Source organism: Podarcis tiliguerta (assembly GCF_965153285.1).
Source record: "Podarcis tiliguerta genome assembly, chromosome: 13".
In the NCBI taxonomy this organism is placed as follows: domain Eukaryota; kingdom Metazoa; phylum Chordata; class Lepidosauria; order Squamata; family Lacertidae; genus Podarcis; species Podarcis tiliguerta.
Genome location: NC_139546.1, coordinates 16,782,945 through 16,808,222, shown reverse-complemented (window position 1 = coordinate 16,808,222; position 25,278 = coordinate 16,782,945). Strand labels below are relative to the sequence as shown.

The 25,278-nt window shown below is 46.8% G+C and overlaps 1 protein-coding gene across 4 annotated transcripts in view; it reads left to right on the top strand.

Annotated features, from left to right (window-relative positions):
- The window catches only part of MYBPC2 (myosin binding protein C2), a 69,265-nt gene extending 43,993 nt beyond the window's left edge, over nucleotides 1–25,272 (top strand). For all 4 annotated transcript variants that reach the window (XM_083408121.1, XM_083408122.1, XM_083408123.1 and 1 more), the window contains exons 16-30: nucleotides 231–260; nucleotides 830–969; nucleotides 4,557–4,716; nucleotides 4,822–4,926; nucleotides 6,764–6,952; nucleotides 8,697–8,831; nucleotides 9,656–9,823; nucleotides 11,382–11,470; nucleotides 12,940–13,135; nucleotides 18,133–18,272; nucleotides 20,401–20,560; nucleotides 21,550–21,686; nucleotides 23,282–23,468; nucleotides 24,593–24,636; nucleotides 25,048–25,272. In XM_083408121.1, coding sequence (XP_083264247.1) covers nucleotides 231–260; nucleotides 830–969; nucleotides 4,557–4,716; nucleotides 4,822–4,926; nucleotides 6,764–6,952; nucleotides 8,697–8,831; nucleotides 9,656–9,823; nucleotides 11,382–11,470; nucleotides 12,940–13,135; nucleotides 18,133–18,272; nucleotides 20,401–20,560; nucleotides 21,550–21,686; nucleotides 23,282–23,468; nucleotides 24,593–24,603 — 1,847 coding nt within the window. In that variant the 3' untranslated portion in view covers nucleotides 24,604–24,636; nucleotides 25,048–25,272. The remainder of the gene's footprint in view (nucleotides 1–230; nucleotides 261–829; nucleotides 970–4,556; nucleotides 4,717–4,821; nucleotides 4,927–6,763; nucleotides 6,953–8,696; nucleotides 8,832–9,655; nucleotides 9,824–11,381; nucleotides 11,471–12,939; nucleotides 13,136–18,132; nucleotides 18,273–20,400; nucleotides 20,561–21,549; nucleotides 21,687–23,281; nucleotides 23,469–24,592; nucleotides 24,637–25,047) is intronic.
- The last annotated feature ends 6 nt before the right edge of the window (nucleotides 25,273–25,278 follow it).

Below are 25,278 nucleotides of genomic sequence, written 5' to 3'. Positions count from 1 at the left end.
TAGCCTCCTTTTTGATTTCAATCTTTACAGACAGGAGCCGCTGACAGCATCCTGACAGAGTTTGTTTGATGTCCCCATTTCTCACAGGGACACTGCTGGTGTGGAATCCCCCTGCACTTTAATTCTAAAATAATGTGGGAGGGTGGAAGCAGGTATTGCAACATCCCACACTTTCCAGAGGTACTCACGGCTGTTTCTCATTTTCCCCATTTGTTCTCTTCCCACTCTAGAAATCAAGATTGAATATGTTCCCAAGCAAGGTGAGTCCTGGATGGGCCCTGCCATCCTTTGAGGGTGGGTGGGTATGAAAGCCGGAGGATTTTTTTCAATATCCATTAAGAAAGAGAGAGTAGAGATCAGAGGCCCCCCCCCCCCGAACTTGAAGCATGGGAAGTCCCAATAAAAATTTATAATTTGGCAGAATATTCAGACTATATGATATGTATTTGTATAATTTGGAAAATTTAATGTCATTTGATTGGATTGTTAAAATGGAAAATTTAATAAAAATTACTTTAAAAAAAGAAGAAAGAGAGAGTACAGATGTGAAAGCCCGGGGAGGGGGGGAGGGCGGGACACAGGAAAAAAATTCAATTATGTTTTCCTGATTTTCCCAATTTTTCAGAAACAAATGAGGGAGGGAATGGGGAAAATCGAAGAAGTAAAACCCATAGAAGGCAACTTCCAATTGTTTGCGGCCTTCTGGGGCAGCAGGCAGTGAATAGCTGTGCTGTGGGGAAAATGTGGGTCTTGATTTAAGGTATTAAATGTGGTGGTGTGGAGAAGAGGTCTCTCATTTCCGCCCTCAAGTCATTTCTGGTTTCTCCAGAGCCCCCCAAGATCCACTTGGATTGTTCCGGAAAGACTAATGAAAACACCCTTGTGGTGGTTGCTGGGAACAAGCTGCGTTTGGATGTGTCCATCACTGGGGAACCAGCACCTGTGGCCACCTGGATGAGGGGCACTGAGGTAGGTATGGCCACTGTGGGCGGCTTCCAACGGAATATTAAAAACACGATAAAACATCAAACATTAAAAACTTCCCTAAACAGGGCTGCCTTCAGATATCTTCTAAAAGTCAGAGAGTTGCTTATTTCATTGACATCGGATCGGAGGGCGTACCACAGGGCGGGTGCCACTACCGAGAAGGCCCTCTGCATGGTTCCCTGTAACCTCACTTCTCGCAGGGAGGGAACCGCCAGAAAGCCCTCAGAACTGGACCTCAGTTTCCGGGCTGAATGACAGGGGTGGAGACACTCCTTCAGGTTTACTGGGCTGAGGGCGTTTAGGACTTTAAAGGTCAGCACCAACACTTTGAATTGTTCTCGGAAATGTACTGGGAGCTAATGTAGGTCTTTCAGGACAGGTGTGTTGTGGTCCTGGCTGCCACTCCCAGTCACCAGTCTAGCTGCCACATTCTGGATTAGTTATAGTTTCCAGGTCACCTTCAAAGCTAGCCCCACGTAGAGCGCATTGCAGTAGTCTAAGCGGAAGATAACTAGAGCATGCACTGCTCTGGCGAGACAGTCTGCGGGCAGGTAGGGTCTCAGCCTGCGTACCAGGTGGAGCTCTGAAATCTCTCAAGCTGGCCACAAAAGAACTTGTCTAGTCCTACTTGCACACTTACTACTTACTTTTTAAGCAGGTGTTCTATAGCATGTCTTTGAGGCAACCTTTCAACACTTTGACTTCACTCTCAAAGGGGCACTCCTTCATTGTCTCCCAAGGCAAACGGATGCCAGCAACAACATTGATGCAATCCTAGTGAATTAGTGGCGGATTGAAACTGGACTGTCCTGTGTCCACATGGTGTCATTAGTTGTTCTGCGATGTTTCCCCACTGCCCCCCTTCCAAACTTTTGTGGAGGTCCTGCCCCCTTGGTTTCATATGCTCATCCCCAATGCCCCTACTCTATAAAAAGCATTCTTTGGAATACAGTGGTACTTTGGGTTACAGACGCTTCAGGTTACAGACACTTCAGGTTACAGACTCCGCTAACCCAGAAATAGTATCTCAGGTACTAACTTTACCTCAGGATGAGAACTGAAATTGTGTGGCGGTGGAGCGGCAGCAGCAGGAGGCCCCATTAGCTAAAGTGGTACCTCAGGTTAAGAACAGTGTCAGGTTAAGAACGGACCTCAAGAACTAATTAAATTCTTAACCTGAGGTACCACTGTAGTGGTTTGCACAACCCAAGATAATAATACAATGAGATTCAAATGGTAACGATTAATACCACATTAATTTAGAATCCAGATAAAATGATACAGCTCAATTCGTTCAGCAAAAATGATGGACTTCATCCAGTGATATCAGCTTTTCGAAGTCTTTTATGCCTCTGGTTCCCCCTTGCTCCTTGGCACCCCATAGGTGACCCCTCTGCCCTGTAGGGGATGGTACTGTTCACTTTGGGAACCTCTGGTTTAAACAACACCAAAGCAGAAGTCAGCTGTGGCTGTCAGGCAAGAACACTTAGAAGAACATTTTAACCCCTACCCAAAAAATTCTAGTAATTGCATACCATTGGGTCCAGGGTAGCCTTTTTAAGGAGCAGCCACACCACTGTGTCTTAGTGCCTTGCTAGTTGCACTAACAGCACAATCCTAACCACCGTGAATCACTAAATTCTGTGGAATTGCACACCCCATTCAATGTAACTTACTTCTGGGTAGACGTAGTTAGGATTGCAGCCTTGGTACTCAGTGAAATCGATGGGCCTTGGCTTGTTTTCACATTTAAACCAGGACTGATTTCCCCCTCACATTGATCTCAGCTAACTTAGTCCGGATCCAAACACATGTGCTCTTTTTCGGAAGAGCACGTTTTAGAAGTCAGTTTGCTCCATCGTGAGAGCTCAAGATTTGTTTCTGCTTTTGACGATATATACATATACAGTGGTACCTTGGTTTACAACCATTTTGGATTACAACCACGTCAAACCCGGAAGTGCGTGTCCCTTTTTTTGGATTACAACCCATTTGGGGGGGGGGGAGGCCCCATTGGCGAAAGTGCGCCTTGGGTTACAACCTGTTTTGGTTTACAACCGGACCTCCGGAACGGATTGTGGTTGTAAACCAAGGTACCACTGTATCGACTCTGCACAGCGCAGCTTATTCAGACCCTCCAATTGTCCCTATTTTCCAGGGACAGTCCCGGATTTACAGAAGCCGTCCCTGTTTCTGATTTGATCCCAGACGTGGGTGTAGCTAGGATTTTTGTTATGGGAGGGCGGGCAGGACTTCTGTTGGGGGGCGGGCAGAACTGACGTGATTGGTAAGTTAGTTCTATTGTTTTATTTGATGGGGGGCAGCTGCCCCTACCTTAGCTACGCCCATGATCCCAGAGTGTCCTGCTTTTCCTTAGGACATCCCTATTTTCGCTGGATAAATGTTGTAGGGTATGGACCCACTGAGCCAAGGAGTTAAGTAACTATACAATCTACAATCTTTAGAAGAAATCTGAAAGCCCTGTTTTTTTTAATGTTTAATCATAGAATTGTGAATTAGAAGGGATCCCAAGAGCCCTCTAGCCCCACCCCCTGCGATACAGGAATCTCAACTAAAGCATCCATGACACATGGCCATTCAGCCTATGCTTAAAAACCTCCAAGGAAGGAGAGTGCACAACCTCCAATGTTTTATTCTGTTTTTCTATAAGTTGGAAGCTGCTCAGAGTGGCTGGGGCAACCCAGTCAGATGGGCGGGGGTATTATTATTATTATTATTATTATTATTATTATTATTATTATTGATATTGATATTAGCGCCGCCCAAGGCATGATGGAAGTATCGGCTGGAAAAAGATAGGCATAACATTTTACAAGGACAGGAAGGAACACCGCAGACAGAATAATTGTCACACACAGGAGGAATAAGGCTATCGCTTCACCTATAAGTTTATAAATCGTTTAATGCGTCAAGACGAATGGATGTCATTAATATAGCAGTTGTTATATAAGGGATTGTTATTTTGAATGGAATGGAATGGAATTGAGAGGAATAAGATCTTGGAATGCAGAAACAAAGTAAATTATCAAACCATCAGTTCTGGCACGTGCCTAAATTATACAATTTGGCATATGAATGTTTGGGATTAGTACAGTGGTACCTCGGGTTAAGTACTTAATTCATTCCAGAGGTCCGTTCTTAACCTGAAACTGTTCTTAACCTGAAGCACCACTTTAGCTAATGGGGCCTCCTGCTGCCGCCGTTGCGCCGCCGCCGCACGGTTTCTGTTCTCATCCTGAAGCAAAGTTCTTAACCTGAAGCACTATTTCTGGGCTAGCGGAGTATGTAACCTGAAGCGTATGTAACCTGAAGCGTATGTAACCTGAAGCGTATGTAACCACAGGTACCACTGTAATTGCATTGTGATTTGGCGTTGTTATAATGTGGCTACCATTGGATTATTGTAATTGAAAATTAATAAAAATGGTTGTCAAAAATATTATTATTAGAAGTAGTAGTAGTAGTATTTAGGATGTTCCTGTTTTCATTGGAGGTTATGTGTACTTCTCTGCTTGACTCATCTTTGCCTGCTCTCCCATGCTCCTCAGGTCTTTGCGGAGAAGGAAGGCCGGGTCCGTATTGAGGAGAGGAATGAGCTGAGCAGTTTCGTGATAGAGAGTGCCGAGCGCTCAGATGAAGGGAGCTACACCATCAAGGTGACCAATCCGGTGGGGGAGGACATAGCGACCCTCAATATCAAGGTGGTGGGTGAGTAACCTGGCCGGCTGCAATTGCGGGGCAAGTCTTTTAGTCCTGGCTGGCCTGCCGTCTCACTGCTCCCATCTTACTCCCATTGCTCCATGTCTTTGGCAGACGTCCCCGATCCTCCGGAATCTGTGCGCATCACTTCGGTGGGAGAGGACTGGGCCATTTTGGTGTGGGATGTGCCCAAATACGACGGCGGCATGCCTGTGACTGGTAAGAGACCTGTGGTATAGGGTGGCGTACAAATTGTGCATATTGCTTGATACTGTGGCTATAATAATAATAATAAAAATATGCCCTTCACATGCCTTGTTGGGGAGTGGCAAACCCTCACTCTCCATTGGTCAGGTCACATTATTATTATTATTATTATTATTAATTATTTATTATTATTATTATTATTATTATTATTATTATTATTATTATTATTAGTGTTTCTGTGTGTTCAGGATATGTGCATATCCCTCTTATTCAGATGAGTGCCCATACCTATTATTATTATTATACCTTTAAAATGGGTGTGTTCATCATCACAGATTACAAAAACATGCCCCTTCTTTTCAAAATCATTTTTTTTAATGGTTATGTGTCCTCCTCCATCAATCACTCTTGCACGTGCCTATTCAAAAGCATTTACATTTTTAGTTTGGGTTCTTTCCCCATTGGGAGAGAAATTGGCCCAGTCGATTTCACAACTCCATCGCCTTGTATAGTTCTTCTCAGTAGCATAAAGTTCTTCTGAATCTTACCTGCGAATGAACCTGAGATGGCATAGCTCAGGGGTCAGCAAACTTTTTCAGCAGGGGACTGGTCCACTGTCCCTCAGACCTTGTGGGGGACTGGACTATATTTTTTTGGGGGGGGGGGGATGAACGAATTCCTATGCCCCACAAATAACCCAGAGATGCATTTTAAATAAAAGCACACATTCTGCTCATGTAAAAACACCAGGCAGGCCCCACAAATAACCCAGAGATGCATTTTAAATAAAAGCACACATTCTGCTCATGTAAAAACACCAGGCAGGCCCCACAAATAACCCAGAGACGCATTTTAAATAAAAGCACACATTCTATTCATGTAAAAACACGCTGATTCCCAGACTGTCCGTGGGCTGGATTTAGAAGGCGATTGGGCCGGATCCATCCCCCAGGCCTTACTTTGCCTACCCATGCATAGCTGTCAACTTTTCCCTTTTCTTGTGAGGAATCCCATTCGGAATAAGGGAATTTCCCTTTAAAAAAGGAAACAGTTGCCAGCTATGTACCCATGGCATAGCTGGATCACTGGGGGGGGGGGGGATCCCTTTTCTGTGGGGACAGTTGCTGTTGGCAGGGAAACGATGGAGGAGTGCATCTTCGGTGGTAAAGTCAAACTGTTGGAAGGTTGCAGCGTCTGCTGTAGAGATTGATATGGGAGAGACATGTTTTGTTGCGGCTGGGGCAGATAAAGGCGTCCGGTTGTGCTGCTGCAGATGCACCATGGCATTTCTTCTCTCTGTGCTCCTCCCAGCGGTCATTCCTCCTCTGGTCACTGCTGTGGATGCCCAACCTGGCTGCTTACGTATCTCCAGACACTGTGGTCACCCTCAAGAATGATGGGGTTGATGTTGTCAGCCTTCATGTCTGCAGACATGAAGAGAGCCAGTGTGGTGTAGTGGTTAAGAGCTATAGTCTTGTAATCTGGGGAACCGGGTTCGCGTCTCCGCTCCTCCACATGCAGCTGCTGGGTGACCTTGGGCCAGTCACACTTCTCTGAAGTCTCTCAGCCCCACTCACCTCACAGAGTGTTTGTTGTGGGGGAGGAAGGGAAAGGAGAATGTTAGCCGCTTTGAGACTCCTTAAAGGGAGTGAAAGGCGGGATATCAAGTCCAAACTCTTCTTCTTCTTCTTCTTCAGACAACTTTGTAACTCAAGAGTTGGCCTGGTGCCTGAAGCCAGCTGCCCGTAGAGCACATCCTTGCGGATCCTGCCACTTTCCATTCTGTGGACAATCTCTGGGGAGCTGGTATCTCCTCCCGCTGACCACATTTCCCCCCTTTCTGCCTCAGGGTACCTGATCGAGCGCAAGAAGAAAGGAAGCATGCGTTGGATGAAGCTGAATTTTGACGTTTTCACCGAGACAACCTATGAGTCCACCAAGATGATTGAGGGGGTGCTGTATGAGATGCGAGTCTTTGCCGTCAACGCAATCGGAGTCTCTCAGCCCAGCCTGAATACCAAACCTTTCATGCCTATCGGTGAGTACATTTTGTGTGTTTATGGGGGAGGGCGCTATGGATAAAGAGATGGAAAGAGACAAGAGTATGAAATGTGGAAGCCGTGGAGTAATGATAAAGAGTGCGGGATAAAAGCCAAATAATCCCTTCTTCCTACCCTAGGTGAATGAAATCATACTGGGCCCTGCTTAGCTTTGCAATGGTGCTAGCCATTTTATTGCTGCGCCGCTGGGTGTCTCGCCCCTTCTTCTCTCGCCTGCAGAGGGACTGACAAAGAAAAGGAAGTTAGTTGGCAGTAGGGACGGAGGAGAAATTTGATTTGGGTCTCGTTTTGAATCCAAATCTATCAAATTCACACTTTGTGAAACAATGTATGAACTGAAAAACGCAGTTACCCTCTGAAATTTGCGCTTATCTTCATTTTGCTATGCAGCTCAGCAGCCAAAAAGTGTTTACAAAAGTGTATATATTAGGGGGCAGTGGGCATAAAAATGAACGCACTGGTGGAAATAACATACACAAATGCATTACGTTTTTTTTGGGGGGGGGGGGAATTGCTTGTAAAAATGTGTACATTAGTCCAAACTGCATATGAAAATGTGTATGTTAGGAGAAAAAATTGCATTGAAATGCTTGTGGATTTTTATGAGGGTTTAAAAATAAAACAAATCACAAATTGCTGCAAAATGTGAGGTACCAAATTTATGATTGGGAAAAATGAGAAATTGAGAGAACTGTAATTGGCAGATTGTTTCACCCCAGCTGGCGGTAACCAGGGCCAGGGCCTTTTTAGTTGTGGCACCCTGCCTGTTCAGTGCCTTGCCAAGTGAGGTGAGCTAGGCCCTCTCCCAACATTGCTTGAAGCAGCTAGTGAAAACATGGCTGTTCAAAAATACTTTTACCTGGCTGTTCTCTTTTTTGCTGGTAATTATTTGATGCCTTAATTTCACTAGCTGTTCTTGATGTCATTCTAGGGGCCTGGTTTTGATGTCAATATTGGTGATTTTTCAAGGGATCGCTCTATATTTTATTATTAAAATTTACATATGTATTAGGATAATAATATCAGATTTATAAACAAATGTATGGGATTAGGGTATTTTTTGGGATCTATTCACATATTTTTTTCTCTACACATTTTTGCGACTTTTTCTTTCCTCCCCATCTTTTGTATCACTTTATTTCTTTATAACTGAAAATTTTTCAATAAAATATTAATAATAAATCCCCCGATATATTTTATTATCATTTTGTCCTTTGCATTGTATGATGTCATGAGTAACTTTGAAAACTAGGAGAGTATAATCTTCTTCTTCTTCTTCTTCTTCGGCAATCACTTGTAGCCAAGTAAGATTGCCTTCCATAAACACGGTTTTAACAGTGAGTCTGTAAGTGACTGTGGAGGCTAATTCCACAGTGGGGACATAGGTTTCTGGGTGGGAGTTGATCACGGGGAGGGTTTACCAAGCATGCCTTCCTCTTAGCATGTTTCTCCCTTTCGTCCTGAGTTCGAGAGTATTCAAAGCCCATGACACCTTTGGTAAAGGCTGTTCTCCAAGTGGAGCGCTCGCAGCCAGTGTTTCCCAGTTGTTTATGCTACATTTTTAGAAGGAGAAGGAGAAGGCATTGACCAAAAGTACAAAATGGCAGGCTCTTGGCATTCGAGACCAACTGGAAGTTGTGGATTTGTCAGTGTAGATGAGAGACCAATGTTATGTTTGTGCATATGTGTAATTGCTCTTCTGCTTCCTCCCTCCTCCTTCAGCCCCCACTAGCGAGCCACTCCACCTCACCCTGGAGGATGTAACAGACACCACGGCCACTTTGAAGTGGCGTGCTCCAGACCGGATTGGTGCAGGGGGTATTGATGGCTACCTCATTGAGTGGTGCAAGGAAGGAAGTGAGTATCAGGGGGTCAAGGAAACCGAGCCTATTGAGGAATGGTTGAGGGAGTTGGGTTATGTTTGGCCTGGATAAGAGAAGACTGAGAGGAGATATGGTACCCATCTTCAGATATCTAAAGGGCAGTCACATGGAAGATGGACCGGGCTTCTTTTCTGCTACTCTGGATGGTAGGACCCGAACCAATGGCTTCAAGTTACAAGAAAGGAGGTTCCAGCTAAACGTCAGGAAGAGCTGTTCGGCAGTGGAAAGGACTCAGAGCCTGGGGTTGGTGGTGGGATGATGTTGAGGTGGTCAGAGGGAGAAGACTGGGTGGAGGAGGTGTCAGGAGCTGAAGGGGCAACAGGGCTCAATGAGTTGGCAGAGTCTGTAGCAGAGAGAGATTTCCAGAATCGGAGGCAGGAGAGGAGAGAGGCCAAGAGGCAGAGATGACTCTGGCTGGTGAAGAGGCATGGGTGTTTTCCCCTCCTGCTGTTACAATATCCCCTCCCCACTTGTCTCCCAGAACCAGGAGAGGCATGAAGAGGGTGGAGGATAAGTTAGCTTTACATAGGCGTAGTCTCAAATTGCTTGGGGGAAACCCTGGAAAGAAGGGGAGTTAGGGAGCTGTGGGGAGGGAAGGACCTTCAATCTCAGCAACTGCTTCATGGAGGCAAGACCTACCAGACATGAGTTGCTGGGCTTATTAGGCCTGGCACTCCTGTCCACATGCTGGGGTGTGGTTTTTTGGCTAATAAAGAGTTAACTCCAATTTACACAGTGTGATTTATTGCTGGCTCGCTCCTGTCATCCAACACCTAACCTTGTGTTCTCCGCTCCCAGCCGACGAATGGGTCGCTGCCAACACAGAGCTGGTCGAACGCTGTGGCTACACCGCTAAGGGACTTCCTACAGGGGAGAAGCTTTTGTTCCGGGTCATTGCAGTCAACATCGCTGGCAAGAGTTTACCAGCCACCCTTGCGCAGCCGGTCACTATCCGAGAGATTGTCCGTGAGTCAATTGTATTTCTTGAGCTGTGAACCCTGAGCTCCCTCAATGTCCCTACCCTGGGCCTTGCTGCCTTATAAAGGGAGCCTGCAGAGGCAGAACATACAAGAGCTTCTAGTTTCACTCCTCCAAAGGTTCTTGGAGAGCCAGACTGAGAAGATGTCCGTGGGCTAGATGTGCTTGTTGCTCCAAGTCGCTAGGAATTAGGAGGAGGGGAGAAACTTGATTCCGCGGACTGTCTCGCCAGAGTGGTGCATGCTCTAGTTATCTCCCGCTTAGACTACTGCAATGCGCTCTACGTGGGGCTACCTTTGAAGGTGACTCGGAAACTACAACTAATCCAGAATGCGGCAGCTAGACTGGTGAGTGGGAGCGGCCGCAGGGACCACATAACGCCTATCTTGAAAGACCTACATTGGCTCCCAGTACGTTTCCGAGCACAATTCAAAGTGTTGGTGCTGACCTTTAAAGCCTTAAACAGCCTCAGTCCAGTATATCTGAAGGAGCGTCTCCACCCCCATCGTTCTGCCCGGACACTGAGGTCCAGTTCTGAGGGCCTTCTGGTGGTTCCCTCATTGCGAGAAGCAAAGCTACAGGGAACCAGGCAGAGAGCCTTCTCAGTAGTGGCGCCCACCCTGTGGAACGCCCTCCCATCAGATGTCAAAGCGATAAATAACTACCTGACATTCAGAAGACATCTTAAGGCAGCCCTGTTCAGGGAAGTTTTTAATCTGTGATATTTTAGTGTATTTTTGGTTTCTATGGAAGCCGCCCAGAGTGGCTGGGGAAACCCAGCCAGATGGGCGGGGTACAAATAATAAATTATTATTATTATTATTATTATTATTATTATTATTATTATTATTCCATTGGCATTTAGAGGTGGATCTGTCAAATTTGCAGTTTCCAAAACCAAATAAGAACTGACGCACAGCCGTCCTTCGGAATTCGTGCTTAGCCATATTTTGCAATGCGCTTCTCCTACCACAGTTTACAAAACGCACATGTTAGGTGAAAGTGTGCATGAAAGTTATTATAGCCATGAAAATAGTATACAAGAATTAGGAGAAATGGCTTGCAAAAAAGGGGAATACATGTAAATGTGTTTAGTAGGAGAAATTCAAACTGAAATGCTGAAGAATTTTTGTAAGCATTTAAAAACCGCAAAGTGCTGCAGAAATAGGGAGAACTGGATTTAAGGCTGGAATGTTAAAGGACGTTGCCAAATTATAAACTTAAAACACTGAAGGAGTTGAGTCTAGACTTACAGCACTATCCTAACCATGCTTGATGAGAAGTAAGTCCTATTGAATTCAATAGGGCCTACTCCCAGGTAAAGGGGGGTTATACTCAATATATACCCACTGAAATCAGTAAGACTGAACTTAGTTGTCTTAAAGTCATCCCATTTATTTCAGTAGATGTGCTCTTAAGTACAACACATTAATCTAGATCCAACCCAATATGTGCCTAAACTGACTTTGGAAAGTCTGGACCCCAACCACCTGCCATCTTATGCAAATTTCATGCTGACCCACTTGCTTTCTCTCTCGCCTTATAGAGCAGCCCAAGATCCGCCTTCCTCGCCATCTCCGGACGACGTACATCAGGAGAGTTGGAGAACAGGTCAACTTGGTGATCCCATTCCAGGTGAGCAGCTGGCTTTGGGGATTCCACCCACCCTGGAATTCACCTTTGCCCAGAAGAACATTGAGGGAGGTTTGAAGTTTCACTTGAAGCCCTTCCTCATCCAGGTTCTGCATCATGCTTCATGTTCCCATCACAGTTTTAAGCAAGCAAGCAAGCAAGCAAGCAAGCAAGCAAACACTTACCTACACAGTCTTTCTGTCAGCCCTTCCTCTCAGTGCTGTGTCTGTCAAAACTCTCCTCTGAGCGTTGATGGCTAACCTCTGAAAGCTCTCCAGATACAGTGGTACCTCAGGTTAAGTACTTAATTCATTCCAGAGGTCCGTACTTAACCTGAAACTGTTCTTAACCTGAAGCACCACTTTAGCTGCCGCACCCCCAGAGCACATTTTCTGTTCTCATCCTGAAGCAAAGTTCTTAACCTGAAGCACTATTCCTGGGTTAGCGGAGTCTTTAACCTGAAGCGTATGTAACCTGAAGCGTATGTAACCCGAGGTACCACTGTATTTCCCAACCATGATTCTCCCACTGAGGAAGCGCCAGCCCCATTAGCCTGCAAACCTTCCTACTGAAAGAAGGTTGCCCCAAGCAACTGAAAAACTTTGTTTTTGGAAAAGAGCCAGAACCCCCACACCCCAGCATCCTAGGAATATTCCACCCAACTGCAGTGTTTGCAGACTCATTCCCCCTGCAGTCTCCAATTCGGGACCAAGCCCAAATGGAGAATGTATGCCTACAACATCCTGCCAGTTTATTTTCCTCATATTTTGCGGGGTCTTTCCTCGTTGTGCAGGAGAAGTCCGAAAGCAACTCATTTTTTAGGTGACGTTTTGGTTGGCACTCCTAATACAGCCATACCTTGGATCCCGAACGCCTTGGTACTCGGACGCTTTGCCTCCTGAACACCGCAAACCCAGGAGAAGGTGTTCTGGTTTGCAAATGTTCTTCAGAACCTGAACGTCCGACGGGGCTTCTGTGGCTTCCCAATGCCTGCAGGAGCTTCTTGCAGCCAATCAGAAACCGCACTTTGGTGTTTGAACCTTTTGGAAGTCAAACGGACTTCCAGAACGGATTCCATTCGACTTCCAAGGTACAACTGTAAAAGGTTTGCCAGCTGTGGGTTTTGAACTTCCTCCCCTTATAGACAAACACAACTTCCTTTTATTTATTGATTTTTAGAGACATAAAACCAGGCATAGGCAAACTCAGCCCTCCAGATGTTTTGGGACTACAACTCCCATCATCCCTGACCACTGGTCCTGTTAGCTAGGGGTGATGGGAGTTGTACTCCCAAAACATCTGGAGGGCCGGCTATGCCTGCATAAAACTATTCATGCGCCAACCGAGAACTCAGCTGGGAAAAGCTTCCAGCTCTGGAGCAAAATGTTGGGAGAAGTGGGGCAGGGTGGGTGGAAGGGATGCTGCTGGAATGAAGGTCTCTGTGGCAATGCCAAGCATTTTATCATCTCCAGGGTAAACCCCGCCCTGTAGTCACCTGGTCAAAGGATGGGAAGCCTCTGGACCCCAAAGAGATCAACATCCGCACCTCCGACTTGGACACCATCCTTTTCATACGCAAAGCTCAACGGCACCACTCGGGCTTCTACGAACTCTCGGTTAAGATTGAAAACATGGAGGACAAGGCTATCATCAAGATCCGGGTTGTTGGTAAGGAGGACCGGCCTTCCTTTGAGATTTCATTGTTGCAACAGCAAATTTACATTTTTTTAAAAAGCTAACCATGTTTTGAGGGTGCAGCCGGGGTAGGTGAATATGGGGGAGACTATGTAGAGGGGGATGTGTGTGTGTGTTGTCTCCAGTTCTCTTAGAATCATGTTTTTAGAGCCGAAAGGACATTGGCGGTCATCTAGTTGCGTCAATCAATCAACGTCTATTTCGGTGGTACCCAAATTGTTGGTCCACAGACCCTAGAGGGCCTGTGTAACTCACCCAAGGGGTCCGTGGCACCATACACATAACAAAAACTACCATAAAATAATAATAATAATAATAATAATAATAATAATAATAATAATAATAATTAATAATAATAATAAAATAATAATAATAATTAATAATAATAATAATAATAATAATAATAATAATAATAATAATTACTATTCTTTATTTATACACTGCCCATCTGGCTGGGCTTCCCCAGCCACTCTGGGCTGCTCCCAACAGAATATTAATAATAATTTAAAAAGTGCTAAAACATCAAACATTAAAAACTTTCTTAAACAGGGCTGCGTCCAGATGTCTTCTAAAAGTCAGTTGTTAATTTCCTTCAAATCTGATGGGAGGGAGTTCCACCGGGCGGGCGCCACTATTGAGAAGGCCCTCTGCCTGGTTCCCTGTAACCTCACTTCTCACAGGGAAGGAACCACCAGAAGGCCCTCAGCGCTGGACCTCAGTGTCCGGGCTGAACGATGGGGGTGGGTCCGCTCCTTCAGGTATACTGGGCTGAGGCTGTTTAGGGCTTTAAAGGTCTAATGATATCGTAGAGATACCAAAATTTTCAAAAGTAAGGGGTCGACGGTTTGGTTAGGGGTGCTTAGCTACTTGGGAACCATTGGTCTAGTTCAACACCCCACCCAGCTCAATGCGCGAATCTTGTAACAGATAATCTTTATTTTGTCTTTGGTGAGGTCCACTCTCGCCTTGGTGCAGGTAGTCAGAAAGGGAGATGAAGAAACACTTACAGAAGGCCTAACATTTTCTAAGTGTTGTGCAGACATTCAAAAGGAAGGTGGTAGCTGAGTGTGCACACACCGTACAAGTAAAGCCCATGACGTCAACACCTCCTGGGGACTGTGGTTTGTTAAAAGGTGCTGGGGAGCAAAATGGCAGTTCCCAGGATTCTTCAGGGGAAAGCCATGTGCTTTAAATGTGTGGAGCCAACTCCTGCCCACAGGCTCACAATCGACTGGCGAAAGGAGCAGGGAGGGAAGAGGGAAGCAAGCATTCGAACAGCTGTTCTGCTCTTCCCTTATCTGGCCAATGGGCGGGGCTGAGCTGGTCTTTACCTTTCCATTATATAATATAATTCCATTATAATCTTCCCTCCCTGCGACAAGCCAAGTTACAGGGAACCAGGCAGAGGGCCTTCTCGGTAGTGGCACCCGCCCTGTGGAACTCCCTTCCGCCAGATGTCAAGGAGAACAACAACTACCAGACTTTTAGACGACATCTGAAGGCAACCCTGTTTAGGGAAGCTTTTAATGTTTCATGCATTACTTTATTTTAATATTGTGTTGGAAGCCGCCCAGAGTGGCTGGGGAAACCCAGCCGGATGGGCGGGGTATAAATAATAAATTATTATTGTTATTATTATTATTCCTGGAAGGCAAGAGGTGCAGGCAACCAGTGGCCCTAAACCCAAAGCCCAGAGGCGAGAGTTTCCTTCGCTTCAGCTCTGCTGTCCAAGGGCGGCTGGAAGATGGCCTGGCAACTTAGAGGGAAGCAAGGGGTGGGCGCAGTCTCTGTTCTCCCCCCCCCCTCCCTTCCCCCTTCCTTCTCTCTGCAGCTGCTAAATTGTTAACAAGCTTTAATCCAGGCCTCCTCCATCAGTCTCCTCTCTCCCCGTGGGAGACCTAGATGCTCTCAACTCCCAGGCCTGCGAGAGAGACAGGAGGGTTGGCAGGGCACTAGGCAGCCTTCAGCCAGCTGCGCAGCGACCTCAGAAGATGCTGCCCATGGAAGCAAGGCACCTCGTCGTCTGGCTGGGCTGGCAGCTGCCTCCTGGCCTCTGCCCCACTGGGGTTCTGCCTAGGGAGAGGAGAAAATAATTGGATCCAGTTTGCATTTAAAAGCAAACATCCCAACAGACCCCATTCTGAAACAATGCACAAACCGAAACACGGCCGTCCTTCAAAAACCCACCCTTTCCTGCATTTTGCAGCGCAGCTCTCCTGCCAAGGAATGTGTACAAAAATGTCTGTGCTTTGTTGTTGTTTAGTCATTTAGTCGTGTCCGACTCTTCGTGACCTCATGGACCACAGCACACCAGGCACTCCTGTCTTCCACTGCCTCCCGCAGTTTGGTCAAACTCATGCTGGTAGCTTCGAGAACACTGTCCAGCCATCTCGTCCTCTGTCGCCCCCTTCTTCTTGTGCCCTCCATCTTTCCCAACATCAGGGTCTTTTCCAGGGAGTCTTTTCTTCTCATGAGGTGGCCAAAATATTGGAACCTGAACTTTAGGATCTGTCTTTCCAGTGAGCACTCAGGGCTGATTTCCTTCAGAATGGATAGGTTTGATCTTATTGCAGTCCATGGGGCTCTCAAAAGTTTCCTCCAGCACCATAATTCAAAAGATAAAGGGAAGGTAAACGGCGTTTCCGTGCGCTGCTCTGGTTCTCCAGAAGCGGCTTAGTCATGCTGGCCACATGACCCGGAAGCTGTATGCTGGCTCCCACGGCCAGTAAAGCGAGATGAGCGCCGCAACCCCAGAGTCGGCCACAGGGGTCCCTTTACCTTTTAATTCTCCCCCTTCCATTGGGAGACAAACTTGGTGCCCACAACTTCTCTCTTACCCCCCCCTCGCCCCTCCCCCTCCATCCTGACCTCCTTGGTGCCTGGTACCCCTCCCCCACCCCCTCCTCCCCCCTCTCTGCCTGTGTCACCATCTCTTATCAGCTCCCACCCTTCCCCCATGCTGAGAGGGGAGAGATCATGTTCTTCCATTCTATATTTAAGCTTCTCCCTGATGGTTTAAGCCAGATGTCACCTCTCCCGACACCACCGAAAAAGGCCCCCCTCCCTCGCCCTCCCCAGACATGGGCACTTTCTGATCAGCCGCCTCCTCTAATCCCGATTTGGCTGGCGGAATGTTTGAAGTGAAATTTAGCATCTTCCAAGAGCCTTCTGGGAATCTGCCTTTGAAAGTGGAGCACGCTGGAGAAGGTGCTAGCCGCAAATCTGCCCTCCGGCCCGCCCCACCCCACCTTCCCAGCACCAGCGGACAGGGCTGGGTCTCTCTGTGTTTGTGTTGCATGTATCGACCATGTATTGAATTAGCTGCTTCCTGCATCCGTTTCAGCCAGGGGTGCAATGACGCTTCAGCCTTTGGGTCGTTTCAGGCTATTGTCTTACTGTTCTTAATGGGCTCCTCTCTTGAGATGATAGGTAAAGGTACAGGGACCCCTGACCATTAGGTCCAGTCATGGCCGACTCTGGGGTAGTGGCGCTCCTCTCGCTTTATTGGCCAAGGGAGCGGCGTACAGCTTTTGGGTCATGTGGCCAGCATGACTAAGCCGCTTCTGGCGCATGGAAACGCCGTATACTTTCCTGCTGGAGCGGTACCTATTTATCTACTTGCACTTTGATGTGCTTTCGAACTGCTAGGTTGGCAGTGCAGGGACCAAGCAATGGGAGCTCACCCTGTCACGGGGATTCGAACCGCCGAGCTTCTGATTGGCAAGTCCTAGGCTCTGTGGTTTAACCCACAGCGCCACCCACTGTGGTGATATTGTGTATTATCTACTTAACTTTGAAATGTGACAAGCAGGCCTTGCTGGATTTGCTCAGTCTGCTGAGTGGAGCCCTGGACTTTTGCCCCAAAGCCTGCTGAAAGCATTTTAGCAGGTTACAGAAGATTCAATGATTCACTCATGCTATCCCCATTTAACAACAACAACAACAACAACAATTTTTTATTTATTTTTATTTATAACCTGCCCTTCCCTGTTAAGAAAACTGGGCTCAGGGCAGCTAACAACAAATTTAAAACACTTAATTGATGCAACAAAAAACAGCATAAAATACAGAATGCAATGTGAACAACAATAAATTCAGAATTCAAAAATCAATTTAGTGGGAAATTCATTCAATAAACATTACATGATCACCAGGACTAGCTGGCTAAGTTAGTCCTGTTTGGGCCAGTGAGGAGACCAGGGGAGAATTAGCTGTGGGATCCCAGCGTGGGTAATCTTCATAAAAAGGGGAGGGGGAGGGAAGGAAGGGGAATAAAAGATCAGGCTAAGTTCAAATTGAGAGCCAGGTGGAATAGCTCTGTCTTACAGGCCCTGCAAAAGGAAGTTAAATCCTGCAGGGCCCTGGTCTCATGGGACAGAGCATTCTACCAGGTCGGAGCCATCACTGAGAAGGCCCTGGCCCTGGTGGAGGAAAATCTGATAATTTAATATGGTCTAGAGAGCTGCTAGGGACGCAGGTGGCACTGTGGGTTAAACCACAGAGCCTAGGACTTGCTGATCAGAAGGTCAGCGGTTCGAATCCCCACGACGGGGCGAGCTCCCGTTGCTCGGTCCCTGCTCCTGCCAACCTAGCAGTTTGAAAACACTTCAAAGTGCAAGTAGATAAATAGGTACTGCTCCGGCGGGAAGATAAACGGCGTTTCCGTGTGCTGCTCTGGTTTGCCAGAAGCTGCTTAGTCATGCTGGCCACATGACCCGGAAACTGTACACCGGCCCCCTTGGCCAATAAAGCGAGATGAGTGCCACAACCCCAGAGTCTGCCCCGACTGGACCTACCTAATGGTCAGGGGTCCCTTTACCTTTTTTAGAGAGCTGCTGGGCCTATTGTATTTGTTTACATCATTTTAGCAATTGCAGGGAACCTTTGCTTACACTGTTTTGGCTAAGGGACCGTTCCCTGTTTATCCATAGTGATGCAGCAGCCCTTGTTGTTTCCCATTCCTTCTGCAGAGAAACCGGGTCCAGCACACAACGTGATGGTGAAGGAAGTGTGGGGCTTCAATGCCTTAGTAGAGTGGGAACCTCCCAAGGACGATGGGAATTCGGAGATTACGGGCTACTCCATCCAAAAAGCTGACAAAAAGACCATGGTAAGGTTCCCTTTCACTACTGGGCTTCTGCTTCTAGTAATGATGAATCAAAGTCTAGTAATGGGCTTGGGTTTTCCCCTGGCTCTCGCTGAGAACGTGTGCCAGCGGCTACCTTGCAAAGAGTCTAACTGAGGCAGGATATTGTGGGTTGTATGCAGTGAAAAGACCCATTGAAATCAACCAACAGGGTTAACTAGGTCCCTTAATGACAATGACTGCAATGGCTTCCAGTCCATTTCCAGGACCTGCTCAAAAACACTGGTCTTTACCTGTCAGGAGTAAGCATGGACCAATGGTACCAAATAGTATGGGAAACAGCCTTACTAGAAAAATTAGCCAATAAACTGAAACTGACATGGGGACAAATAGAAGAAGACACCTTCACCCCGGTATGGCTCCCCTTTATCGCATACACAGCCCAACAAGACAATGACAAAAATCCACCAACGGCATACAAATCAATATGGCTAACCTGCTCCAAAACACCCACCCACACCTAAAAACAAAGATCACCACAGCCAATCACAAACAAACAACCACACCCTAGGTCAACCCTAACCTCTCTCACCACCAAAGAAACACAAGTGAATAGCAGAGAACCTGCACAAGCGACGCTGACACAAATCCCCACATATATTAAGTATAATAGAAACATCGCCACCCGACCCCACCCCCACTCACCTTCCCCCCTCCACCTCTTTCCTCCTTTTCTTCCTAATGTCTCAACAAATGAAATTGATCTGCAAAAAATGTTACTTGGAGAAGAAAAAAAGGAGAGAGAGAGGCATTGCACATACTTTTGTAAGCCAAGAAAATCTTTAATAAAAATACATTTTAAAAAAACCAAAACCAAAAACACTGGTCTTTAAAGCCCTTCATGAGATAGGGTCAGGGTACTTGAAGGACCACCTGTCTTGGTGGACTTACCTGCACGTGCAGATCTTCTGTGGTGGTCCTCCTACAGGTGCCCCTGCCATCTAAGTTGAGAGGTGACCAGAGGTAAGAACTTTTTGGTGACAGCACACCACTTGCAGAATGCTCTCCCTAGAAATATTTGCTCGGTGCTGGTCTTAGAATCCTTTTTGACAGGGGCAAATGCTTTAAACATTTCCCCCCCATGAGTTCTTTAGGCTGTGTTATGCATCTAAAGCACACAACTCTCTCCAAAGAACCCGGGAACTGTAGTTTTGCCCCTCACGGAGCTACAACTCCCAGCACCCTTCACAAACTACGGTTCCCAGGATTCCTGAGGTGGGGTAACCTGTGTGCTTTAAACATGCTTTAAATATACGGTGCGTGCCCAGCCGTCAATGCGGTTTTAGACCCTGCGGCTTGCTTTTGTGAGTTGGTCAGTATAAAAACACTTGCGACAAATGGATACTCTGAATAGTTGTGCAAAAGGGAAGCAGCCTCCCATCCTAAGTTAGTGACCCCAATTCAGTCAGAATAAATTCATAAAAACATGCTCAGATTGCTCATTTACTGCTGACACTATCAGAGAGAGAGAGAGAGAGAGAGAGAGAGAGAGAGAGAGAGGAAGAAATAAAGAGAACTTCTTCTACCACTGTGAAGGTTCACATTTTGCCAGTGGCAAAATTCACAGCAGGAAGACCAGGCAGCAGTTCCAAGCCTGCTATGAGAGCAGCATCAAAGGAGCACAGATCTTGTTTCTGGAGGACATGATGTAGTTACCTCCCATTATATATATATATATATATATATGATTTATATCCTCTTATTTTAGGCTACAAGCTTTCAGAGTAAAAATAAAAACCCAAATGACAGATTTGTAGAAGTACAGCACAGAAAACAGCATGTTAAAAACAACAGCAGGAGAAACTTTCAGCCACATAAAATAATGCATAAAACAGAAAAGCCGGGCTGGTTTTTTTTTTAAATAAAAAAGAACACCATTCCCTTGCCTACTGCCAAAATGGCATCAAGCACTTCTGCACAACCAGGGAGCCTCAATCCTACATCGCCTCTCATCCCACTTCTTGAGCATCTATTCCTTCCCTCTCTGTGGACCCTGCACACCTCTCTGTTGTTTGGGGGGGGGGGCACCTGTGGCTCAGATCCTCCCTCCCCTGCAGCTATTTCTCTGACCGTCCCTGCTCTCCTTCCGCAGGAGTGGTTCACAGTATATGAGCACAACCGCCTCACCCGCTGCACGGTGTCTGACCTCATCATCGGCAACGAATACTACTTCCGAGTCTACAGCGAGAACATCTGTGGGCTTAGCGAAGCTCCCGGGGTCTCCAAAAACACCGCCAACATTCAGAAATCTGGTAAACGCGGTGGAGCCAGATGGTGGCTGGAATTTGCTCTAACAGTCAGGGAATGGGACCACCAGGGCTTAGCAGAAGGGGCTGCGGTCTGCACCTTCTAGACTAATGCACAGAAGGGAACTTCGTTATCTGCTGGCTTTCATGCTTCTGAATGCTCTGGTGCAGTTCTTGGCTCATAAAAAAAGCATCAAAGGACATTAAGATGGATATTTTGAGGAGAAATATTCAATTGAACCAGGGCTTTCTGGTCTCTAGCTGTTTTTGGACTGCAGTTCCAATCGTCCCTGACCACTGGTCCCGCTGGCTAGGGGTGATGGGAGTTGTGGTTCGGGGCCAACTGGAGACAGGACTTACCCCAGGTTAAGTCTGTATAGGATTGAAACCTGACCCACGGTTTTGGGCTACTTCATGCAATGCATACTGGCTAGATGTTTTGGTCGTACGTCACTCTGGGTTGCCTTGGGCAAGATAAAGTGACTAACAAATGTTCATAATAATAATAATATTTTGAGGGAAAATAATATATTCATGAATACATATTTAAATGCAAATTTTCATGCAACCTAACATGCCGTTGGCAAATTAGTACCCAAAAACACTAAAGCCAACAGACGTGAGAATGACACAGACTAGAAATTAGCTGGCAATGCAATCCTATGCATGTCTGCCTGAGAAGTAAACCCCATTGAGTTTATTTCATACACACTGTAAAAATCCTCAAAGCAGTTTACAGAAAGCTTCCACGGGACATTAAGAGCTGTTCGACAGTCTCCCTTGAGAGGCTCTCATTTTAGCAGAGGCTGGATGGCCGTCTGTCATGGATGCTTCAGTTGAGATCCCCAGATGATCCTTGGGATCCCTTCCAACTCTCCAGTTCTATGATTTACTCCCGGGTCTGTGCGTATCGTAGGCCTTGCAGCCCAATTTGCCCATCCCTAAGATCCGCTGATGGATTTGCTGTTTCCCTCCCCACCCCATTTCCCTTTCAGGAATAATCTGTAAACAGCTAAACTACAAGGAACACGACTTCAGCCATGCCCCTGTGTTCATGACGCCCCTGGTAGACCGGACAGTCGTGGCTGGGTATACCACTGCCTTGAACTGTGCTGTGAGAGGATTTCCTAAAGTAAGTGCTGAGTGAGGAGGTGGAAAGGGATGATGTCGAGTTGTTTGGAGCGGCTGTTATCGAAAGACTAGGAATGTGGCGCTGAGAGGGATGTGAGATAACTAGAGGAGGGGAAAGCATGAAGGCGGGGAAAGTGAACAGTGGACTAAGGATGGTACTTTCAAAATGTTGGGCTTTTTTTAAAAAAAAAGCGTTGCTACAAATAAGAAAACAACAACCTTAGATTCAGTAAATTAAAACCAATATTAAACCTGAGGATTTTTCTTAATAGCAACACACACCAACTCCTCAATAATTGTCAGATACTGTGAATATGATTTTGAAGATGCTGCTAATTTAATTAAAATAAACATGCCTGTGCTCCCCCCCACCTCGCCTCCAGCCATTCATTTTTTTTGTTCCTCATAAGGAGGGTGACAAGGTACCACCAGTGATAATTAGTGTGTTGTGAGGGAGGTGATTAAGCCTTCTCTCAACTGCTAGGGCCGCCCCCCCTTCTGCTGGCATGTTTTAATTGATTTTCTCCAAGAGTTCCTCCAGCGTGTCAGTCAGTAATTTGTGGGAGGAAATCTAGCGCATACAGGAACTTTGAGGTTTGCACAGTTAAAGTGGATTAAAGTGCTGCCCTGGAGCAACAAATCCACTTTTAAAAAGCCCAGGTTTTTTTGCAGTTTGGAAAAGCAGTGCAGAAATGCACAGAAAGGCGTGAAAGGAATGAATGTTTAATAGGAAGGCATGTGAACCCCCTGCAAGCAAATCAGAACGAGTGCTTAATGTCCTATAACCACCCTGAAAACGAATCACAATGCTCAATAAAACATTGGGCAGACCGCATCTGGAATACTGCGTCCAGTTCTGGGCACCACAATTTCAGGATATAGACATGGTGGGATGTGTGCAGAGGAGGGCAACCCAGATGATAAAAGGTCTGGAAACCAAGCCTTATGAGGAACGGTTGAGGAAGTTGGGTATGTTTAACCTGGAAAAGAGGAGATGCTGAGAGGAGATATGAGAGCCATCTTCAAATATCTCAAGGGCTGTCACGTAGAAGATGCAGCAAGCTTGTTTTCTCCTGCTCTGGAGGTTAGGACTCAAACCCAATGGCTTCAGGATACCAGAAAGGAGATTCCCACTAAACATCAGGAAGAACTTTCTGACAGTAAGAGCTGTTTGATGGTGGAAATGGTTGTGGACTCTCCTTCCTTGGCGGTTTTTAAGCCGAGGTTGGTCTAGCCTTGATCTGCTACAGATGGGATGCATTGTCAAGCTGAAATATGAACTCTTTTTAGATACTGAGTGCTGGAAAGACACCTGGAATCTGGCACACTTGGGGTTTTTGCTTTTTTTAAGCACATGGGTGACAAACCTTCATTTTCAGGGATAAAAAGGTTGGCATCGTTTTCAATGCTAATACTTAAAACTGATAGGTTGGGGATTTTTTGCACACAATTTTGGTTGCAACCGTTTCGCCTTTGAGCGTCTGAGGCGGTACAATTCGGTACATGACAATGTGGTTTAGAATGGAGCGTGTGGTGATCAGGATTCCTTTCATCTGGATTCCTTTTAATCTCTTCTTGCCCTTTGTCTGTTCCCAGCCCAAAATAATCTGGATGAAGAACAAAATGGACATCAGCGGAGACCCAAAGTTCCTGCAGAAAAACAACCAGGGAGTGCTGACCCTCAACATCCGCAAGCCGAGCCCTTTTGACAGCGCCACTTACTCCTGCAAGGCCGTCAATGAACTGGGGGAGGCCATAGTGGACTGCAAGCTGGAGGTCAAAGGTGACTGCAGCAGGAAAGGGAAATGGGTTGCCATTGCTCAAATTCCTTTTTGTTGCCGTTGTTTTAAAAATAATGACATGCCCAGCCTAGGGATGGTGCAGCACAGAGGAGAGAATGGGAGAGTTTTAGTCCCAGGATCTGTTTCGGAAACTGAAACTTGAACAGCAATGTTCAAGAACCCTGATTTGTGAAGGGAAGCTTTCTCTCAGCCATTCCATAAGCTCACTCCACATCCCTAAAATGGTTACTGTTGTTACCGTATTTTCCGCTCTATAGGACGCACCGGACCATAGGACACACCTTGTTTTAGAGGGGGAGAACAAGAAAATAAATTCTCGCCCTCTCTGTGCAGCGCCCCTTCAGCGAAGCGGCAGGAGAAACGGAGCCCCTTCCATTTCTCCTCCCGCTTGGCTGAAGGGGCGCTGCGCAGCTCTGCCTCTCTGCTGAAGCCAGGAAAGTCTTGCTCTCCCGGCTTCAGCGAAAGGAACCTGAAGCCTGCGGAGCGCAGCGGGAACTCGCCCTGCACTCCAAAGGCTTCAGGCTGCTATCCCTGAAGCCTGGAGAGCGAGAGGGGTCAGTGCACACCGACCCCTCTCACTCCCCAGGCTTCAGCGAAAGCAACGCGAAGCCTCCGGAGCACGGAGGGAGCGCTCCGTCTGCTCTTCAGAGGCTTTGCGTTGCTATCGCTGAAGCCTAGGAGCCTGCATTCGCTCTATAGGACGCACACACATTTCCCCTACATTTTTGGAGGGGGAAAAGTGCGTCCTATAGAGCGAAAAATATGGTATATAGACTGCCAGGTTTAGACCTGACAATTTCACTTGTACCTTTAGGCTGAGGGATATGTGTTCCTTCAGATGTTCCTGGGCTTTAGCTCCCATCATCCATGCCTGTTGGCTGATGGGAGTTGTAGTTCAACAGCCTCTGCAGGAAGATGTTTGCTAAGAAGTGCAGAAAGGAGGACTCCATACTTATTTCCCACATGCATTCATAGGCAAGTGGGATTGGTGGAAGTGGAAAACACAATCCCTTCTCGTTCACAGAGAGTAAAAGTGTGTCTGCCAAAACTCTTGCTTGATACTCTGTTCCTCTCCTCTCTTCTCTCCCCCCCCCCCGCCCCACAGCGCCGCAGTAATCTTATTGCCACAACTGCCAACACCTGGAAGAGGTGAGTAACACGGAACACGCCATGCTGGGTGAAGAGGAACAAGCAGTTATTTGGATTTCAAGAAAGAAAACGGAATTCCTTTATAAATCTGGAAACAACTGCAATTTGGAGGGTGGAGGAAGCAGCAGCCTGGTGATGGAGGCTGTGGCAGTCTGGGATGGAGTTGCTGGGTGACTAGAATTTGGGCTGGGGTGGAGAGGGAGAGAGCTGTGTATGTTTCGTGTCAGACGTGGTTGGCAGGAACAGAGCCTCGTGGTCCGAAGCAAGACCAAATGTGCAGGAACTGTGCACAGAAGCCGTGCTTACAAAATGGAGGAGGGATGCTTGAGTGTGCTTACCTGGATGAATCTGTTTGCCTCGCCCTACCCACTAGCTAACGGTGTTAATTCCTGCTCTGCTCTTTCCACACAGCTTACGATCACCCCCCTTCTTTTCTCCACGGTGTCCCTTCCCACCTCGTGCAGATGCTAAGTGGGAAAGGGGATTGAGCCGTCTTCACCTCCTCACCCCACTGAAGAAGCTACACATTTCATGCTTGGATAGAAGGAAGCTACCACAGACCAGCTAACCCGCCCCTGTATCTGTCCGTGTGCCTGTCTGGTCCGTTGTTGTGTCAATAAAGTGACCTTGATGGGATAACCT